This window comes from Daktulosphaira vitifoliae, unplaced genomic scaffold (assembly GCF_025091365.1).
Source record: "Daktulosphaira vitifoliae isolate Bord-2020 unplaced genomic scaffold, ASM2509136v1 Scaffold_2, whole genome shotgun sequence".
Taxonomy (NCBI): domain Eukaryota; kingdom Metazoa; phylum Arthropoda; class Insecta; order Hemiptera; family Phylloxeridae; genus Daktulosphaira; species Daktulosphaira vitifoliae.
In genome coordinates, this window is record NW_026099573.1 from 27080808 (window position 1) to 27104383 (window position 23576).

Sequence of the window (23576 nt, forward strand, 5' to 3'; positions counted from 1 at the left end):
ATAAGAATACTTTGATAATTGAATTAGAGAAAATTAGTAACACTTATAACGATAATAAAACCATAATCGCGACAAATAAGATATTTATACGTTATATGGTTATTTATTTTAATATTAAAATAAAAATGAATTTTGCAAAGTTAAACATTTTTATTAGGTTAGCAATTATTTGTTACTGTTGCATCGATGTAACAACATAAAGTAAAAAGCATTCACTGAAACAAAAAAATGATAGCTTACAAAATTTGTTTTATTTGAAAATAAAAAATAATTATGCTGATTTAAAATTTAAATATTTTTACTTCCAAAATACTAAAAATCTGATATAATTAAAGTTCTTGATTAGTTTAATTATTGTTGGTGTATAGTCTATAAACAATTAAATTGGAAATTATTTTGAAGAAATAGTTACTTATATTAATTTTCAGTAAATAATATTTAAAAAAATTGAAATTTCAACCGTTACATTATATTTTAATGAATAGGAAAGAAATTGAAATAATATTACATATACGATAAATTTTAACAATGTAATACAATCGTTATAATATAAAACTGAACTAATTAGTAACTTTTAAATTGACTAACCGCGTTAGTGCGTTCTATTAATAAGTTAAAAGAAAATAAAAACATATAATTTGAAGGATTTGTAAATTTATAAGCTTGAACAAATATCAATTAATTTTTTAAATTCTATATTACCTTGACATTAGAGAAAGAAAACTAATTCGTCAAAATTCGATTGAAGATAAAAGGCATAACAATTTTTTATAAGAAATGTTTCTTCAATAAATATTAAAAATAAAAACAAAACAGGTCATGAACATTTAGAAAATTACAAATGATATATATTTTTGATGATTCGTTAATTATAAATACGCAAATATTTGTCCATAGCGTTAACTTTGCATGGCCCAACTATTTTTATTTCAGTTTATACTATTTATAATTGATTATATAAGCATTCATTGCTCTATTTTTCTAACATGACCGTGATTCTTATTTGTATATTATTTTGTTTGTTAAAGCATGCTGTGCTATAAATAAAATAATATGTTCATGGACAGAAGCGGTGAAGAGGATTGAGATTAGTCAGCTTATTATTATTAAATATATGAAAGTATAATACGATTGTTTGCTTGGGGAAGCGGTGCGGCGCCGGGTGCACGCAATATGTTGTACAAGGTCCCACTCTTTTTCTGTTTATTACATATATAACGGATAAAGAGATCCCTAAAGCTGTAATATCTAGAAGCTGCTTTAGTCTCTCACTGGCTGGCACTCTCTTAACTTAAACATTTGAGTTTTTTAAACGAACAGTTTCTTCTTTACATTGGCCAACATGGTTTACTCCAGCGATTTTTACACTAGCCGTAGGCCAGCCTATTACAAGCCTTCAACATCTTACTCAATATCAGTGAGTAGTGCTTTTTTAAATAAGTCCATTCTGTTATAATCAATTTTCGAAATACAAGCATAAATCTTTGAAGTAATTATGTATTTTGTACTTCATTGATTATTTTTTTAAATGACTAAACCTAAATAAATTTTAACAATTATTTCACTGTCTAAAATATATTTCGAATACAATATAAAAAATACAATAATAGTCTATATATTTTTTATTTAACGACGGCGGCGATTTTAAAAATCCTTCATATTTATAATATTGTGACATAATTTACAAGAGGTAATAGCTAATCCATTATGTTTATCATATTATTTATGTTACTACTATCGTTAAAGGTTTCTATCTATAATATGTAGGTATGTAAATCAAATTTTTTACTCTGTTGAAATAACTTTTGATTGTAATTTTTTCATATTATGCAAATATTTGGTAACTATTAAACTAAACTAAATTGTTATAAATTTATATATTTTTTACTATGTTTATAACATAAACCTATTTACGTATTTAAATTGTTTTACAATTTCGTTGTAAGAATTATAACTGTGAAACATACGTATATAAATATCGTTTTTTGATTGCTGTAAATAATAGTCGTTAGGAGGCGCTTTGTCAAAATTCCACAAACTTAACAACGCATTGCATTTCGTTTTTATTTTGGCTAGCATTCAAATTCTAAGTTATTTTAGTGTAAAAGTGCGCACGGATCGGCAATATTTATTTATACAACTTAACAGTATACAATTACGAAAACATGGAAATCAAAATAAAAGATATTCGCATCATTTTGGCACATTCTGAATTTGGTCAATAACATTACTGATCTACCATTTTAAGAGTCATAATTTTTTTTATAAAAAGACAATTAACGACACTTAACATGACTCATTTGTTGTTATATTTGTCAATTACTTACCCCAAAATTCTCATTTAAATTATAAAGAATTTTATATACTATATATAAAAATGTGCAATGTAGAAAAGTTAAATAATACTTGGTATAAATTCAGTGTTTAGTTCTTAATTACGGATAATTATTTAATTAAAATAAATTTTATGATTACGATTATTATTTTTCTATTATAATAGAAACTACAGAAAACTCATAATTATTTAAATACAATTTTAACAACCTGTTAATTCGATAATTTACCCTTAAAATGTTCTTTATCGATTAAATTTGAAATGTTTTTAGTAATATATTGTGGTCGCATTATTTTGTGATTTATTTATAACATTTGAATTTTTACACTTTATCAATAATTTATCACGATGAGTAATTTAAAGCTGCAACACACACTACTTATTCGTATTGTTGTATACTTTTTTTTTTTTTATCTGTACCGGAATAAAATAAAATAAACTGAATACTAAATACCTGCGGTTGTGTGTGTGTTGCAGCAGGAAGAAGATAAACCGAAAGAAGTAAAAACAAGTTGTGAACAAAAAAGAGGTAAAGTGATCATAAGTAGAGTACCGTGGCATAAAGTACCAGACGTGCCGAGACCAAGTCAAGTAGAAGAGCCATTTTTGGTGTATGGTCGACACGGGGGACCTAGCAGGCAAACGGGAGCGTACGAACCGGAAGAGGCCGAGCAATTAATCAAGTCAGCTTTGCGCAGGAGACACTTACACGTGACAGAAACTATACCGTCTAAAAATCAAATTTCCAGAAGTTCAAGATATGGTTTGAGTCCGGGTACTGTTGACGGCCATGAAAGCAAAACTAGAAGACGTATTGCCTTCAGTTCTATGCCGCCTTTAACTTATCGTTATTACCATTAGAAAATAATTGTACTGCTAATATTTTTAACACATATACAGGTGACTTTTTATTAATGATCACTTAATTAATCAAAAAATAAATATAATATTAAAAATTTTACTTTTGTTTTTTTTTAATACACGTTTTTCTCAATTTATTAGTTAGTGAGTACTATTTATCCCTTATGCCTTTTAGGGGTGCTTACTTCAATTTTTCAAACAATTAAAGAAAATACTCTAATTAAATAAATGACTGTCTTATATTGAACCAATATTTCGGAAGTTACTAATAATTTAATAAAAAGGCGCGCGGGTATTGTTATAAACGCGACAGTAATTTTCCTTCCCTCTAGGTTTAATAACTTCTGAAATACTGGTCCAAAAGTTGTTATGGACCAGTTATTTACTTAATTAGGTCATTATTTAACAAATAAGCAATATGTTGCTATTTGAAAATTAAAATTAACATCCTAACAATATATAAGGAATGACCTGACAAATATTTTATAAATAATAAATTGAGAAAAATGTGTAACTAAAATAAATCAAAGGTAAAATTCTCAATATTATATAATATTATTTAGATTAGTTAAGTGATTAATAATAAAAGAATCACATTGTATAAATAAATAGGTATATACGCATACTTTTAAATATATACATTTGAACTTGATAATGCAAAGCGATAATAAATAGTTCTTTAGTTTTCTCGCCGTTGTCGTTAAAACCAAATAATTATAGTTATTTTAATTTTTATTTTCTATTATTTAATTTAATCCAAGATACGTTTAAAAACCAAAAGATACGTATATTATACTAGCATTTGTAATATATTTAGACACCAAGGTACTCGACGACACCAAGAAGCTATCCAGTGTCTTCTTCGGTTCCTGAAGTGCGAAGACAACAATATGAATATGTAGTAGAACAACGATCAACGACAAATGGAGGACCTGGTAGCCGATCTTACACAACTACTACTGAACGCGTAGAAAGAAATTCAGGACCTGGTGGATTGACCATTGAACGATCATCAAGGTCTAGTGATGGTGGACCAGGAGGTTATCACTCTTCATACTCTAGCACTACATCGGGTGGAAGACCTGGCACCTACAGACATTTCTCTTACAATGTCTAAGCTTATTAGTTTTTTTAATCAATTTAAACTTATGTTACCAGAAAAATTTACCCACTAATCATTAAATGTATTACAAAAATCGCCGTCGTCCATTAATATGTTTTTAAAGATTATTTATTTATTTATTTTAAATGGTTGTAAATTATTAAGGAAAAATATTTACGTGTATTAAATATTTATTTAAACGTATTAAAACAAATATTTTATTTTTTCTTGTACAGCCCATTTATTCATCTGATGGATACGAGATACCGCCTTCATACTACAAGGTAACATCTTACTATGTTGAATTATCGTGAGGTGTTTTTTATTATTATAGTTAGCAAAAATACCATTTTGTATTTAATATTGTTCATTATATAATTATTAGTAATATCTAACAACAAACATGCAAATGTCCTAAACTCCAAGTTATACTAATAGCATATTCTCTACTGATTTAACACAAAGAGTGACAACGTATACTTCTAAACAACTCCGATTAAAAGAACTCGCCCAAATAAGTTGATAAGCAAAAAATTGCTAATTTATATATCATAAAATAATATTGATAATAATAGAGTTTGTAGAATATTCTTGTACCAGTGCTCACAACTTTTAAGACATTCAAAATCAGATGATTGTTAAAAATTATTTTATAAATAAATTAAAAAAAAAAAAATTATTAAATACACATTTTATTAAATAAAATAAAAAATTTTATAATAAACTAATAAGTCTCAAAAATAGATTTTTAACCAGGACTTGATTAGGTTTATACAATGTTAACATAGACCTAAGATTTTTTTGAGAGAGCTAATTATAATATTTTCCTTTATAAAATATTTTTTATATAAAAGTAAATTTAAATTTGAGGGAAATTAGTTTCAAACTAGAAGCTAAGCCATTCTCACTATACCTATTATTACTGATGAAAAATAATAAACTAAAAAACAAAAACAATGCTGTATTCAGTTGACACGATAATAAACTATATAATATATTATAGTTTTTATAATATTATTATAAAAACATTTAAAAAAAATTGCTCTTATACTTTTAGAAGAATAATTAATTCACCATCATAATGTAATATTTTTCGACTCGAACATATGAACTTCTTATCTCTGCAATTATGCTACTGTCATAATTTTCATTTTAACCAAAAATTAAAAAAAACCTAATTAAATAAGAAAGTTAAATAAAATGAAAAGATTAAAAAAAAGTATTAAATAGTATCCGTTTCATGAATTTTAAGAAATAATAATAGTATTAAACATACTTAAAATGCTAATATATTGGAATTATAATATTTTTATTTTCAACTGATAGCATAGTTAAAAAAATTATATTACCAAAAATAAAATCTTGATTAAAACAATGCAATCTTAAAAGTGTACAAAATTAGTGTCTTGAAAAAAATATCAATCATTTAATGTTGATTTTAAATAGAAATTAGGTAGCAAATTTTTATATTAATGTTTTGTTTTTAAATTTTGAGAGCGTATAAAGTTCATAAAATTTTTAATTTTACGATTATTTTACATGTTTATTATACCATATTAAACGTAAAGTATTTATTATTAAGAAATGTATAAAAGAGAACGGAATCTTTTCACACTAAATATTGGTTATAGGCACAATTTTTTTCCATAAACATCATCATCATTTAATGAGTTAATTAACATGAAATAAAACTTTTTTAAGTATTACTTTATCATAATTTAAAATAAATAGTTGATAATCCAAATTAAATTTCCCCAATACATTACGTTTTTAAAAAATATTTGGATCCCCCGCAAATTTTCTAAATACATTACTGTTTAGTATATTATTTTTAATTAAAAATTTTTCAATATTACTGTATATTTTGACTTTTGATTAAATAATATCAAATATCTTATTATTAAAAAGATAGTAATAATATTATTAAAAGTATTTTTCATTTTATTAAATACTCATTCAAGCAATAATAATTTTCACTTCAAAAATTGTGCCTTAACCTATATTTAGCATAAATAGATTGTGTTCTCTTCTATTTTGTTATTTTAATAACAAAAACCTACGTTAAAAATTATTAAAATAAAAAAAAATAGATACTGTATCAAAACTTATGTGATTTGTCAGATCACGTGAAACCATTATGTATGTATTGAAAAAAAAATACTAGTACAGTAGAGTCGCGGCACAGTGGGGATATGACATAGTTGAGTCAAGTATAATGATATCTGACAGTAATTAAAATCACTATCATAAAAAACGCTCCAATGCAAATCTGTAAATAGTGTTTAATTTTAAAAAATTGATGGATTATTCCAAAAGCTACATGATCTCCTATTTCCTTATTTATATCCTGATTATAAGTTTTATGATTTATAAGTGTATATATGAATAAATAAATATTTATATACAGTGTGATTTTTTTATCATAACCCACTCAATTACTTGCAGAATAATAATAATTTAAACATTTTTTTTTTTCATTATCTTTAGTTACACATTATTCTTGAATTTTTAACTATGTAATACTTTTTAAGTTCATCCCTTATGCCTTGGAGGGGGGTAAACTTTGTTTTTTTAAATGGTAACACATATTTTTAATTTAATAAAATGTTTGAGTTTTTAATTTAATAGTAAATGGCATTTGAATTTTTAATATAACTTTATTAGCTTATTAGATATAAACATTTAAAGTTTCAAAATTTTGAGTTAATATACATGTATAATACACATGGGATTGTAAATACAGGTAGCTAATTGGATTTTTATGACATTGCTGTCTCAGTCACGGATTGTTTATTATCAATTATGATTATCAATAGATATACTTTCTGTATTGTCAGTTAGTGTATTTATAAACTCATAACAATGTGCCTTACTACAATTGATAATAACAATGCTGTGTACCTGCTAATATCGATGTTATAAAAAACCAATTAGCTACCTGTATTTGTAATCCCTTGTGTATTATACCTGTATATTAATTCAAAAATTTGAAACTTTAAATGATTATATCTAATAAACGAATTAAGTTATATTAAAAATTCAAATGCCATTTACTATTAAATTAAAAACTCAAACATTTTATTAAATTAAAAATATGTGTTACCATTTAAAAAAACAAAGTTGACCCCCTTCCAAGGCATAAGGGATGAACTTAAAAAGTATTACATAGTTAAAAATTCAAGAATAATGTGTAACTAAAGATAATAAAAAAAAAAAATGTTTAAATTATTATTATTCTGCAAGTAATTGAGTGGGTTATGATAAAAAAATCACCCTGTATATTTATAATATATTAATATATAAAGGGAAATGGTGTAAAAAAAAAGTATGTCGAATGAAAGAGGGATATAAATATTATTTCCTTTAAAAAAATTGTATTGATCCTACACTTTTCAATAAGTTATAGCATTATAAAGTTAAAAATGTAAAATATAAAAACGAGAATTTTCACACAAAAATAGCATTCGGTAACTATTTTCACCGTGAAGTCCAAAATTTTTTTCTTCATAATGAAGTATTTTACATAAGCTTTAATTTAAGATATATATAAAAGTGTCAGTATTTCCAGAACACTTTTAAAAGTTAAGTTAAAAAAGTTAATTTTTTGTGAAGTAGTTGTCATTTTGAATCCCCCCTGTGGCAGGTAAAGGGACAAATTTATAAAAAAATTTTTTAAGTAAAAAGTTAAAAAGTTTTAATTAAAAAAAATTTTAAAAATGTCGAAAATTAGGGATTTTAAAATTTGTATTTTTTTGGAGATTTCCCCCATTTACTACAAGGAACGAGAATTTTTTTCAAATTTTGAGGGTAATGTCTTCGACTATATATGATTTATGATCTTTTGACGTATCGTTGAAAGAAATCGGTTGGGTGATAGCTGAGAAAAAGTGGTAACACACACAAAAAAAAAAAGTCATCATAGTAAAATTAATACCTTCTCATCTTCGCATCGAAGCTAAAATTTTGTGTAATTGATTTAACATATAATAGTGTATACAGTGAATGATTATTTACACCCTACTCAATCAAAATAAAGGCATAGTAAAACTATAACTAAGTTAATATATGATAATATTAGGATATAATTGGAGTTACAAAAATATTTGACAATAAGAATAAACTAATGTTTGTAGGTTAAATTTGATATTAAACAAATTATCTTTACTAGTTACATAAAAAAAAATTAACTAATATATTGTACCATTAAAATTTATATGAAGTTATTCAAAATACTTAGTATTAAGGTAATTTAATTGGAAGTCTTAAGCAAATTATTCCATTAATTTGTTTTACTCGAATATTTTGTGATTTTACAATTAATGCATTCTATTTACCAAGTTAATAATTTTTTACAACTTATTAAAAGTAAATAGATTGAAAATAAGTGACGAGTTGTAGTTAAAGTTAATCAATTATTTAATTAAATAAATTATATTAAAAGCTTAGTTCAAAAAATCTCATTTATTTAACTAGTTGAGTTTACACAAGTGCTAAGAGGTTTGTACTATATTTATAGACTAATAACATTTTTTGAAGTTCTAAATTTTTTACTTTCAAATTTCTTTATTATACTACAAAATATGTGATTTTTTAAACATAGAAAAAGTGTAAGACATAATTTTACTTTATTTTATCTTCCAAAAATGTATTCATTTTTATGTAAATTATTCAAAATTATGTTATATGGTTGTCGAAACCACGTTTTTATTTTTTTTTGTGTCTGTTACCACTTTTTTTCAGCTCTCATTGGACTGATTTCTTTCAACGATACGTCAAAAGATCACAAATCGTATATAGCCGAAGACATTATCCACAAAACTTGAAAAAATTTCCCTCGTTCCCCGTAAATGGGGGAAATCTTCAAAAAAATTAAAAATCCCTTATTTTCGACATTTTTTCAATTTTTTTAATTTAAAACTACCATAATTATTTCAAAAATAATCAAATTAATATAAATAATTTTTATAGATGCATAATGTCTTTACTTATCTTTTGGTATATTTTTTGTAAATCTGACACTTAACCTGCCCACATGGGGAGATTGAAAATGACAACTTTTTTTAAAATATCTTAAATTCAAGCTAATGTAATATACTTTATCATGGAAAAAAAATTTCGGACTTTATATTGTCTTCACGGTTAAAGGATACATCAAAGTTAATAAAAAAAATACGATTTTTGTAAAAAATTGTTTTTTATATTTTTAACTTTATAATGCTATAACTTTTTAAAAAATGAATAGATCAATATATTTTTTTTTGTAGATTCATGATGTATTTACCTACCATTTGGTATATTTTTTTATAAATGATTTAAAATGACAACTTTTTCACAAAAAATTAACCTTTTCAACTTTTGAAAGTGTTCCGGAAAGTCTGATACTTTTATATATATCTTAAATTAAAGCTAATGTAATATGCTTTATTATGGAAAAAAAAAATTCGGACTTTATTTTGTCTTCATGGTGAAAATAGTTACCTAATGCTATTTTTGTGTGAAAATTTTCGATTTTATATTTTACATTTTTAACTTTATAATGCTATAACTTATTGAAAAGTGTATGGATCAATAAAATTTTTTTATTAGAAATAATATTTATATCCCTCTTTCATTCGATTTACTTTATATTAATCAGGATATAAATTTGGAAATAGGAGATAATGTAGCTTTTGAAATAATCCACCATTTTTTTAAAATTAAACACTATCTACAGATTTGCATCGGAGCGATTCTTATGATAGTGATTTTAATCACTGTCAGATTAAATCTATACTGAGCCCAATTATGCAACGTCACCACTGTGCCGCGAACCCCCTTTTAATATGAAACACATTATTAAATTTTTTAAATAAATATTTTTTTATTATTTCTTGAGATAATGTAGTTTTCAAAACCTATTTCTACCGTTAGTTTTACAAAATTAGTACGAAATATAAGTTAATTCGATGTTAATTGAACAAAAGAGATATTAAGATAATATGAAATCTAAAATTTGTAATTAAGCTTATAAGTTTAACGTTTATGTCTAACTTTGGTATTTACTTTTAATCACACAAGTGCATCCTTAAGAACATATTTTCTTGATAAGTAACATTTTTTTGACTAACCAAAATTGATCAATAAATACCAGTCAACATAAATTGGATTTATGACTCTAGGGGATGAATAATTTTGTAATTACTCTTCAACGGGTTAGTGTTTGAGAAAATTGTTTAAATTACCAATTTGTATATTTTAAATAAAATGTATTATTATTTTTTTTATAATCTATTGGCTATTGGTATATTCCACCTTGGTCGTCTTATAGACGGTCTATAATTTTCGTCATATTTGGGGAGTATGATTTATACGCTTGTACACCTTAAAAAAAGTACTGCTTTCCTTCATTTTGTATACTAAATAAGTAATTATTTTTGTAAATACTCTTTTACAGTACTGAAACTGAATGAAAAGATCATACGTATCTTCGTGATGGGTGTCATAAATCTTTAATAAAAATTATAGCCCATGAACTTTTTACGGAAATACTACTGAGTGTGTGTTAAAATAAATGATAGAGAAATAATTATCCTAGCTCATAGAGTTTCGTTAATAGTTTAAGTTTAAGCTTTGCCTCTCCAACTTACCTTATTTACTCCCCTCGGTAAAAGTAAACATTAAATAAAGAAATTATTTTAGGTAATTTTTTCTTAAAATTATTTATCCTCGCCAAAGTTTAAATGTATTTGTATGTAAATCCAAAAAATATAAATATTTAAAAATCTTTAAACTTATTAAAGTTTTATACTTAGAATCTTTGGGTATATATGAATTAATCTTAACCTATGGTCAATTACAGGCTCATCAAGTTTATCAAACTAGTCCATTTATCATGACACCTATAACTTCAACAGCGAAACCATCCTCAAATGTTTTACCTTACAATTATAGGTATAGACCAACTTCTGTACCTCATTATCACTACAGAAATGGAGCTGCAATTCATGGTGTATTAGACAAGATTGAACACAAGCACAGATCGCATCCTGGTTACGATGCAACTGATGAATATTTAAATACGAAGAGTGCCACGGTAAAGTTTAATTCAAAATTTTAGTGTAATAATTAAAAAGGACAAATAATTTAACTATTTATTATATACATTTTAAAATTACCTAATATTCGTATACTAATATTACAAATTTAATTTACAGAATTTTGATGATGTAACGAGGTCAATACGGGCTCAAACTGCTGGATTATTAAAGCAAATATATGCTCCAACAATAAGACCAAAATCTTATTCTCAATATAAGTAAGTATGAATGTAAAATATTAATGGTTCGAATAGAAAATATGAAACGTTTATTTATATCACCATGTACCGTATAGTACACATACTGGTTATATGGAACTACCTATAGCTGAGCGTATTGAATCTGACGCATACATTGAGGCCATATTGAGAGACTCTCAAAACCATCATTACGATACCATAGGTATGTACACTTTATATTAGATTACAGAGACTTCTAAAATTGATTCAAATGCATCAGTGAATAAATAAAAAATTATGAAAAATGCTACTTTTAGGACCATTTAAATGTTTATCTATTTTATGAGTATAGTCTTTAATAATTGTGTGAACATTTTTTTAAATAATATATTCAGGGTGTTCAACATCAAATACTATAACTTTTAATCCACTGAATGTATTTTGTTATTTTATATCTTTAATAATATTTACAGTTTTAATTATGTTAAAATCATATTTTTTATTATTCATTACTAATAAGAAATTTTTTTTAATTTTTGAAGTATAACTACTTAACAGAAAAAAGGAAATTATCGGGCGACACGGTCGTCATTACGACCGGCTGTCATGGACGGATCCTATGCTTTTATTAGGTATACAGTAAAAATTTTATTGTTCCATTAACGTAAACGTTCGTCAAATAGAATCTATTGTTCTATTAAATATACGGTAAAAATTCTATAGTTCGATGAACGTATAAGAAACATGTAAAAATCAAATAATACAATAAATCATTGTGCTAATGGAATATGAAAAAAAAAAATTGGTATGTTGTTTTTCTCATAGTGGTACATTTTTGAAATGAAACTTCTTTACAAAGGGTTCAAAAAACAATTCGCGGTTGGCTGCCACGTTAGGCCATCACGGACGGATTCTATTGTTTTATTAGGTATACAGTCAACATTTTACTGTACAATGAACGTACAACTTCAGTAAACGTGTACGATTAATAATAAATGTGAGCGTTCAATAAATGAAATATTGTAAATATTTTGAATTTTAAATTCATTTTTTAAATTTCATTCAACTTGATTTTTAATATTACAGTATTTATTTTTAATTAATATATTACATTTTAATAACAATAATTTATTATTAATATATATTACTTTACACTTAATTTAAAATTACCCAACACAGTAGGGACGTGGTATAGTTGGGTCCAGTATAGATGATATCTGACAGTGATTAAAATCACTATCATAAAAAACGCTTCGATGTAAATCTGTAGATAGTCTTTAATTTTACAAATTGGTTGATTATTCTAAAAGCAAAATTAACTCCTATTTCTATCATTATTCCTAATTAGTAGTTGATTAATAAGTATATTATATAAATAAATTGAAGTATGAAAATGATAATTAATAATTTAATATTGTAATTTTTACGGAGAAATTATAAAAATTTTAAAGTAGTAGTTACTTATATGACAAACGTGTTTAATAATTGAACTTTTCAAAAGATAATTTGTTGTTAATAAATGAATAAATAGTTTACAAGGAATTTTCATCAGAGTAAAAAATATACTTTTATTATTCAATTTTTTGCACTGATTTCAAATCTGCAATTTAATTTTTTCTATCACCAATAATTTTTGATATTTTACTAATTATTTAAAATTATAGGATATAACTATAAAGAAAATAGTTCTGAATATTTAAACCATCTATGCCATATTCTATTTATTTATCATATTCAATTGTACCACCTATTTAAACACCAAGAGTTACATTATTCATATTTCTTTTTAAATGATTTATTACAATAAAAAAATAATTAAAACACACAAAAATTTTTAATTAATTATTACAGATTTTGTTCTTTAATATTTTAAAAATAATCAGTACAAAATATAACCTATTTTGGTATTTTAAAGTTGATTTTTGAAAAGTTCATAATAAAAAAAGTTGAATTTGTTACCATAACTTTTAGCTCAACTTCAAGTTTGAAATTTACATTATTAAATAGAAAACTTTATAAGAATAAAAAAACTAGTATTGTTAAAATTAATATGCAGTCAGGGAATTATACAGAGTGTTCAGTAAGTCAGGAAACGGGTTTCTATTNTGATAAATTTACTGTCTATAGTAATTATACAGGGTGTTCAGTAAGTCAGGAAACGGGTTTCTATTGTTCTCATTGTTACAAACAATGAGAACAATAGAAACCCGTTTCCTGACTTACTGAACACCCTGTATAATTACTATAGACAGTAAATTTATCAGAAAAGCACAATATTTTTTTTAAATTTTTATTATAATTGATCACTTAAATAGAAAGCATAGTAATCATTTCTTAGTAACTTTTGGTGTTTAAAAAGATGTTACAATTAAAATAAGCAGAACTGAATTAATTTTTTATGATTTACTTTAGCTAAAAAAACCAATCAAAATCTTGTTAAAAAAATCTACTCAATTGAGTGTATAAGTTGGATAATTTGATGTATCATTAAAAAAATTTTGCCAAGTGAGAGCTAAGAAAATGAGAGCCATAAAAAAAAAATCAAATAGTAAAAAAACTTTAATATGAATAAGAAATTTCATCAAACGAGGGAGACTGCAGTGATTGGATCCTTGATATTTATTAAAATTATTGAATTTAAATGAGATTAAAATCATATAATTTAAAAAATTTTTTCTAACTCAAAAACTTTTGTAAAGTATTTTTTATAAATAAAAATAAAAATATAATGAAAATAAAATATAAAATCGAGAATTTTCACACAAAAATAACATTCAGTAACTATTTTCACCGTAAAGATAAAATAAAGTCCGAATTTTTTTTTTTTTTTATAATAAAGTATATTGCATAAGCTTTAATTTAAGATGTATATAAAAGTGTCATTTTCTGACACTCTGCGCTTGGTGTACATGGAAAACGAGTATTTAGGGTTGATAAATATTTATTAGTCAACAGTTTTAATTAATTTAAATTAATTAAACTCATGATAAAATTACATTATGGGATAAATAAATTGATATATGGACACGACCTGTAGAACTGGTTCATAATGGATATTATTCTTACGCAGTCGCGTTTGTTAGTCGTCGATATGGTGGTGCACCTTTTGCATACAAAATTTTATTAAACCATTTAGGATTGGATTCTCCCAATGGTTATACAATAACGGTCATTTTGAAGTTCATCTTCCTGTATCTGATACTGAACGTGCACGACAACATCGTATAAGGAAACGTAAAGAAATATAGCTAAATAATCCAAATTCTACATTGACATTATCACCTAGTTCTATTATATTCAATTTACATAATTTCATCCGTACGTACTTGTCACACGCACTCAGTGAAACTTATTTATAGAGGGTCTGAAAAAAACAGATTAACAAGCGTCACGGTCGGCCATGGTCAAAGATTTTTAGAATTTCAAAGAAACGTAACCGAAATCACGCCAAACTGTTCTAATGAAAGATTTGCCGTTTATTCGATTTAAATAAACATTTCCCTGACAACCTATTAAATGTTTACACTTTATTTTTACTAGCCAATATAATCTAATATTAAATTAAGTGTTTTAATAGACAGGGTTTTATTAAATTCACATAACATTTGAATGTTGAAGTAAAAAGAGGTAAAGGAAGACCAAAAAAGAGATGGAGGGATACTATTGAATGCGATTTGAGGACAGCTGATGTGGGAGATCGTGTCAAGTAGAAGTTTAGGATAAGAGTGGCCGACCCCAAGTAGTTGGGATTGAGGCGAGGAAGAAGAAGAAGAAGAAGAACATTTAATATCAATAGATGCCATTTTCACGCGATATCTTCATAACGAAAGAAGTTTCACTTCACCCGCGCATACTTGTAACAATTAATAAAAGTATATACACACTAAACTTAGTGCGTGTTACGAGTACGAGCGGATGAAGTGAAACTTTATTCAGAGTCATTCAACTGATAGAATATTAGGTTTATATTGGGATAAAATTTTAAAAAATACACGTAAAAACTTTATTTTCAATTGAAATTAATATATTTTATTATTATTAATTATATTTTTCCATGCGAAATAAAATATAATAAGCTTATGGTAATTGAAATAAGTAATGTAAATTTTCGATTGGATGTTATTAATATATCGAATGAAAATTGCATCTGTTGTGGTTCCTGAAGGAGTTGTTGGAGTTTTTGGTTCATTATTCATTGATAAATTGAAATTTTCACGAAAAAAAATGATTTAATGGTTCTGATCTATCTAATGCGAAATTAACATTAAAGTCTTCACTTAGAATCTAAGGCAATTTATCTTCTCTCCTGCCGAGTAATGTTGCACCTTCAGTAATATAGGTAAGCAGCGATCTATTTAAAAAATAAACTATATAATCTATTTTTAATTTGGTGAGACATAAAATGCTACAATGATGATGATTTGTTCTTTTGCCTTAAATACATAAAAATCACCGACCGGGGTACTTCTTGAACTATATAATTGATATTGTCCTATTTTTATTTCAATCGATGGAGTGACAATATTAATTATACCGTCATTATGATGATAAATAGCTACTCTATATCTGACATTTGGTCACTTAAATTTAACGATACAACTAAAATTCGGGATTATAGTATTCTCGTTTTCATGTTCCCAGGTCTCGGAGAAAATTATCATTTTCGAATTTTGAAGGACGTACCAAGAATGTCTAATGAATGAGCTTGGAGACTGACAATTTAGACTATAAATTGACATTTACGATTGGTCCTTAATAAAATCGTTTAATTATCTATCAATTGTGACTAAAGAGCGAGTGGAAAATTTTGTAAATTCATTATGAAAGCGCCTCGTAGAATCCGATTTTTCCTTCCTTTATCAGCACTGTTACCCATTGAATCTGCGTTTTTGAAGTGTTTTTTCGGTAACCTGAACTTGTCATCATTGTCCATAATTATTATCCTCGGGGTTACAGAGCTTATTACAGAATTACAGAGTCTGGCAAAATAATAAAATTTTTATACACAATCAAAATTATTTTTTTAAATTAAATTATTCAATACATTTTAAATCAAATTACTTTAATTTTCGAAAATATAGTGCTAAATAATAATATAAAATATACTATACAGCTGACCGTGACCGACCATTATACCGTCCGTGACGCTTGATAATATGTTTTTTTCGGATCCTCTATAAAGAAGTTTTACCCCAATAATACTCTATAAATATTTTTATTTTATTAATAATATTAAATTAATATTATAGAAACCTAAACTTGTTGTCTGGAAAATAATATACAAAGTGATTTTTTTTATCATAACCCACTCAGTTACTTACAGAATAAAAAAAAACCCAGCACAGTGAGGTCGCGGCTTAGTGGGGACGTGGCATAGTTGGATCAAGTATAATGATATCTCACAGTGAATAAAATCACTATCATAAAAAACGCTTCGATGCAAATCTGTAGATAGTGTTTAATTTAAAAAAATTGGTGGATTAGTCCAAAAGCTACATGATTTTCTTTTTCCTTAATTATATCCTTAGTTTTAGTTTTAGTTGATATCGAGGTGAACATAATGCCCATGCACTCAGACCTATTCGTCCATTTTGCGCACCTCATACCGAATTGTCTTGATTCGGTTTACCCACAAAGTGTTATCACCGAAGTGTTAATACATTACCAATCATAAAGTCACCTCTAAAGATGACCAAAAAGTCCTATCTTTCTGGGTTTTGGGTTTTTAATATCTTATTTTTCAGGAAAAGGTTTATTCAAGTAGTTTAATCCTAGTGTGGACAAGGCTTCACATTCGCACATGATGTGAAATGAGTCTTCTTTTTCTACTCCACACTTCCTACACAATGGTGATTCCGATATCCCCATTGCGTTAAGATGTTTAAGCAGGTGACTATGTCTTGTCAGTAGACCAGTAAGGGTGCTTATTTAAGGTCTAGTCATGCTATTAAGATTACTCAGCAATAGACCAGGGGTCTTGATAAACATTTTAGATTGTCTAGGTACTACCAAGTACTTCCAGATTTTCCTGTGTTGTTCTGTGCACCAATTAATGGGTAGCAATTTGAGCGATTGCTCAATGAGTTCTACCACTGGTTCTGGTCCAACATGGGTGTTCTCTGCTCCTTTCCTGGCTAGAAAGTTAGCATTTTCATTTCCAGTGATTCCGTTGTGTCCTGATATACCCACGCTAGTGTAACTTTGTTGAACCTCGATAGTGATTCTAAAGTTTCCCTGCATTTGAGGATCAGCTTTGAATTCACCTGATCGTTACAGAGTGCCTTCAAAGCCGCTTGACTATCACTTAAGATAGTTATCTTCTTATTTTTGATACTAGCAGGTTCTGAACCTCTACCAGTATCGCCATCACCTCTGCTTGGAAAACAGATATTTATTACATTAACATTTAGCACAACTTGCAAGTTTGAAATTGACATTATTAAATAGAAAAAANAAAAAAAAACACATCATAGTAAAATTAATACCTTCTCAGCTTCGCATCGAAGCTAAAAATGAAATTGTTAAGATTAATATGCAATCAGGGAATTTTAAAATTACTATTTACAGTACATTTATCAGAAAAGTTAGATTTTTTTACATTTTTATCGTAATAGACCACTTAAATAAAAATCATTTTTTTTTTTTAATTTATGATTTATAAAGAAACATGTTACAAAAAAATTTGGAATATTATAAACTGGTAGTAACACACACAAATAGAGTTAAAAAATTAATAAATTACAAAGTAAAATTATTTACTTTTGTAGTTGAATACTTTTATCATATCAAATCTAATTCGACAATGAATACTTTAAGAATATTAGAAATTAATGATTTTAATTGTTTGTATGGAAAAGGCTGGTTAAGCTACTTTTTATTTGAATAAGGAATATTTTTTCAATTTTTAAGAGTAATAACTTAAACTAAATACGAATTGTAATCATTTGACGTATCGTTGAAATAGTAGGTCTAGTGAGGATTAGCAAAATAAATCGTAGCCACAAAAAGAACCATATAGTAAAATAATAATAACATGAATATAAATTTCTTCTAACAAAGGGAGACTATATTGATAGGATTTTTTATATTTATTGAAGTTATGAGATAAATATCAAATGATTTGAAAATTTTATTCTAACTCAAAAAAAATGCAAAATATTAATAGCCACAGATGGATTTGAACGTACCGTAAGCATTAATGACACAAATGATACCGACACGACAACTTATCATTGCTTTCGTCACATTATAAAATGGGCTATTTAAGCTAACTCAAATTTAAAAATTACTTTTTCGACTTTAAAAAAGTAAAAAAATTTTAATAAGTTTAATTTTTTATGTTTTATGAACTTTATTTTATATCAATTAAATTATAAAATATTCATGAAAGTCAGTGTATTGCCCTTAAAAGATATTTAAAAAAAAAATAAACTACACCCAAAGAAAAACCTCAATCAAAATTGAAAGAGAAATTTTATCAAGGGTTTATGATAATGTTTTATTAATACGAACAAAATAACTATTCTTATAAATAATTATTGTTCAAGACAAGAAAAAAAAATATCATATTGATAAATATATCATTGATTCAATAGTAATGATATATTTATCAAATTGAACAATTTGGCAGCCATTTGCGCATAGAATATAGGTCATTGGGATAAATTTTTTTTTTAAATTTTATAGTACATGATATAAGCTTTAATTTGACATATGTTTAAAGGACGCAGTATTTCTGGAACATTTTCAAAATTTAAGTTAAAAAAGTTAGTTTTTGTAAAAATGTTGCTAAATCCCCCCTGTTAGCAGAATAAGTGTTAGATTTTCAAAAAAAAAATTATATCAAATGAAAGGGAAATATCTAAGGTTTTAATATAAAAAAATATTATTTTGAATGTTAATATTTGAAAAAGTTGTGGCAGTTTTAAGTACAAAAAACATCCCGATAAAAAGTGATTTTTATCGCAAACATTACATTTTTTTTTTAATTTCGACAGCCATTAGCACATAAGAGATAAGGTGTCGGGACAAATTTTTTTTTTCATTTTATAGTAAATAACATAACCATTGATTTGATATATGTTTAAAGGACGCAGTATTTCCGGAACATTTTCAAAAGTTCAGTTGAAAAAGTTCTATGTTTTATACAATGTTTTGAACGCCCCCTTATAAGGGGAAATTGTCCAATTTTAATAAAAAGTATGTCAAATGAAAGATGTACTAATAATGTATTTAGAAAAAAAAATTTGTGCTAATAATTACATTTTCCGAAAAGTTATAGCATTTTTAAGTTGAAAATTAAAAATTGTAAATCGAAAATTTTAACACAAAAATATCGTTTTTTTAACTACGGCAGCCGTTTACATGCAGAAGATAAAGTGTCAAATTTTTTTTTTCATTTTATAGTACATAAAATAAGCTTTAATTTAAAGTATATATTTAAAGGACGCAGTATTTCCGGAACATTTTCAAAAATTAAGTTAGTTATTGTAAAAAAGTTACTATTTTAAATCCCCCAGTGAGCAGGTTAAGTGTTAGATTTTCAAATTTTGTAATTTTTTTTTCAAGAAGTATTTTTTAAGTTACGAATATTTATTACATGGAGAGAGTATTTAGTGCGGTGAAAGTATTCATATATCTGTACGGACTAAACTAACTAGTACTACATACATTTATTAAAATGCTTGTAACTGAATAAATACTTATCCAAAATTGTTACGATCCATAAAAACTTTTTGTAAGAAAAGAAATAAAAAATTAACTCTAAAAAATAATAAAATGTATATATATTTTTTTCTCATTAGAGTAATAAATAATTTAAAATATGTTTGTAACATAATCCAAAACTGTAAAAATTATTTGAAAAGAAAGTAACAAAATATCTTTAGTGAATCAAAGTTCATAGAATTCGTCAGATCAGGTTTGGCCACTGAATGTATCTAAACGTTATAAAAAGTTTCATTTGGATAAGGTCAGTTTTATATAAGAAAACAATTTTTTTTTAAATAAATTTGTTTTTAATTTATAAATATCTTATTATCAGTGGTATTAAAAACTACGTGTAATTCATAGGTAAAGGTCATCTTGCATGCGTAACATATGCTGGTGGAAAAGCTATTCCACGTAGAAGACCAAGATTATCTGGTGATGCAGAAGTTGATAATAATATTATCATGCTTTCATATTATAATAAAACTAGAGAAGCTGTTGCAGCATCTTCAGATCGTCCTAAAGTAAAAGTAGACACTCCAGCAAAAACGTATAATCAACATACTGATGAAACAAGTATCATTACAATATTTTCATGATAATCCTTTTATTTGTATAATTTTGTACACTATAGTGATTTTATATATTTTAGGAAAAACAGTTCAGTTTGAAGACGAAAAATCCTCAAAGACAGAAAATGATAAGCGAGCAGCAGAAGAAGTTGCATGTAAAAAAGAAAAACGATTGACAGAGGAAGCAAGAAAAGAAGAAGAAGAAAAAGAAAAATTGTTGGCTGAAGAAGAAGCTCGCAAGGCGGAAGAAGAACGATTAGATGCAGAAAGAAAAGCTCGTAAAGAGGAGGAAGAAAGACTTGCTGCAGAAGAAAAAGCTCGTAAAGAGGAGGAAAAAAGACTAGCTGCAGAAGAAGCACGCAAAGAAGAAGAAGAACGATTGGCTGCAGAAAAAGCACGCAAAATTGAAGAAGAACGATTAGCAGCTGCAGAAAAAGCACGCAAAGAAGAAGAAGAACGATTAGCAGCTGCAGAAAAAGCACGCAAAGAAGAAGAAGAACGATTAGCAGCAGAAGATGAAGCACGCAAAGAAGAAGAAGAACGATTAGCAGCAGAAGACGAAGCACGAAGAGTTGAAGAAGAACGATTAATTTTAGAAAAATCTAAGGCTGTTACCGAAGACGTTTCCGAGGAAGAGACTGACGAAGAAGTGGAAGAAGATACTAAAATAGTTACTACAAATGTTAGAAATCATTTAGGTAGTAGTTTAGCAAATCAAAATTCTGATGCTTCAACTGAGCATCACGAAGAGTCATATTCAACATTGGAAGAAGTAGACGGCGGTACAGTTTCAACAACAGTCTTTAGACGGGCAACAAGGACTACCACGACGACCTCGTCAACTGTCGTACATTCCGGAAATGAAAATGATGAAAGTAGCGGTGTTGAAATTGAAGAAGTAGTAGAAAATGAAGAAGTTTCAGGGGATGAACATGCTGTAGCCGATGGACAAGAATGTGAGGACTTAGAATCTTCCGATGACGAGGAAGAAATTAAGACCGAAGGAGGTGAAACAAAAACAGAAGAGGAATACTTTGAAGAAGAAGATGATGATGAAGAGGAAGAAGAAGAAGAAGAAGAATAATGATAAAAAAAATTTTTTCCAATATATTCTAAGCATATTGTTATACAAAAGCATTTATTTAATTACTGTAACTTTCATTAATTATTAATGTTATTGCATTTTTACAAGAACAAATTTTATTTATTTATTTATTTATTTATTTATAACAGTAAAATTTGTAATAATATTAATATGATAACTATTGCAAATATTATAATAATATAAAAAATATATTATAAATTTAATTACATGTTTATTATGTTTAACACTGTTTTATCAGTGAATTATAGTCGAAACTAGGGGGGGAATGCTCACAAAATTGAGAAAAAAAATAGTTTTTATTATACAAGCTCTTCAATATTTTTATTTTAGTTAAGTCAAAAATTATAATATTTGAAAATTAATGATATAGATTTCATTATTTTTAGTAAGACTTCGGATAGGGATAAAGAAGTAACGTTGTTTTGAACAAAAAAAAAATTTACTTTTAAATATGTCTTCGAAATTTTTAATTAATATTCGATTTGATGTTAAATAAGAGCATTTTAAAACACACGTACATACCGAGTGTATTGTTTTTATATAACATATTTAAGAATAAAACTATCATACCATAATTACAAAAAATTTAACAAACTCAATAAAAATAATATGAACCCGAAAAGTAGTAAATTCTTAGTAAGCTTCATTGCTCCCATTATCACATTCTCGTGTTTTATTTTTAGTGTTTTTACTTATTTATATTAATTTATCATAAATGTTTATTATTGCTATAATAACTTACAAGTATATATTATGTAAAATGTATCACAAATATTAAGTTTGTGATATTTTGTGTTTTTTTATTATATAATTTCTTTTGAATTTTCAGCAAGATATAAAAAAATTATTTTAATAATATAAATTTAAAGAAAATAAATAAGTTTCATTTGATTAATTTAAATTTCCTACACTCAACATGAAAATTGAATAAAATGTTTGACCACAATTTTATTTTGCTAAAAACCTGATATAAGTAATCGTAAAATGGGTCAAAAATATACTAGGGTGGTCCACTAAAAAAAAACTGAAGAATCGCCACTGCCTTAATTATATTAATATTTATAGTTATCAATAAAAAAGTAAAAGAAAGTTTTGTAACTCTAACCTTTGTTAATTAATTATTATTTCAGTTATGAAATTTAAATTATAATTTATCATAATCCATTGGTAGCTAGAACGTTTTTATTATAAGGGGTAACCCCCTTCATTTTAATATACATATTAGTTGAATATTAAATATTGCAAAAGTCTTCGCTGAAAATATTTATAGTTAACACTTAAACCTTTATTTTTTAATTTATTTTTTTTTGTAAAGGAGGGACGTACTTCCCCACTTTTAAGACCATTTTATTAGATTTAAAGTGTTGGCATAAATAATGGAAAAAAAGTAGAATATTAAACATTAAATAATATACTTATACAAGAAACAACAAAATTTTTGACGAACTTGTGAATGTTAATGGAATGTACACTTATTATATGTAGTCACATCGGTAGTAGGATAATAACATTACACAATAGTAGTTAGCTGTCGTTATTACCTCTAACGCTCTCTATTTACTTAAAACAGGAAAGAAGAGTTACACAACAGATGTTATTATTACCACTATGACTGAACATATATATGTTGGTAGTTG

The 23576-nt window shown here is 26.0% G+C and overlaps 1 protein-coding gene across 1 annotated transcript; it reads left to right on the top strand.

Moving 5' to 3' along the window:
- The first annotated feature begins 1224 nt into the window (after positions 1-1224).
- Positions 1225-22142, top strand: LOC126897794 (caldesmon-like). Its single transcript, XM_050671666.1, has 7 exons — positions 1225-1417; positions 4535-4582; positions 11137-11370; positions 11492-11592; positions 11670-11776; positions 20626-20838; positions 20915-22142. Exons 1-7 carry the CDS (start codon positions 1343-1345, stop codon positions 21916-21918), a joined length of 1782 nt encoding a protein of 593 aa, XP_050527623.1. The 5' UTR covers positions 1225-1342; the 3' UTR covers positions 21919-22142.
- Positions 22143-23576: the final 1434 nt, after the last annotated feature.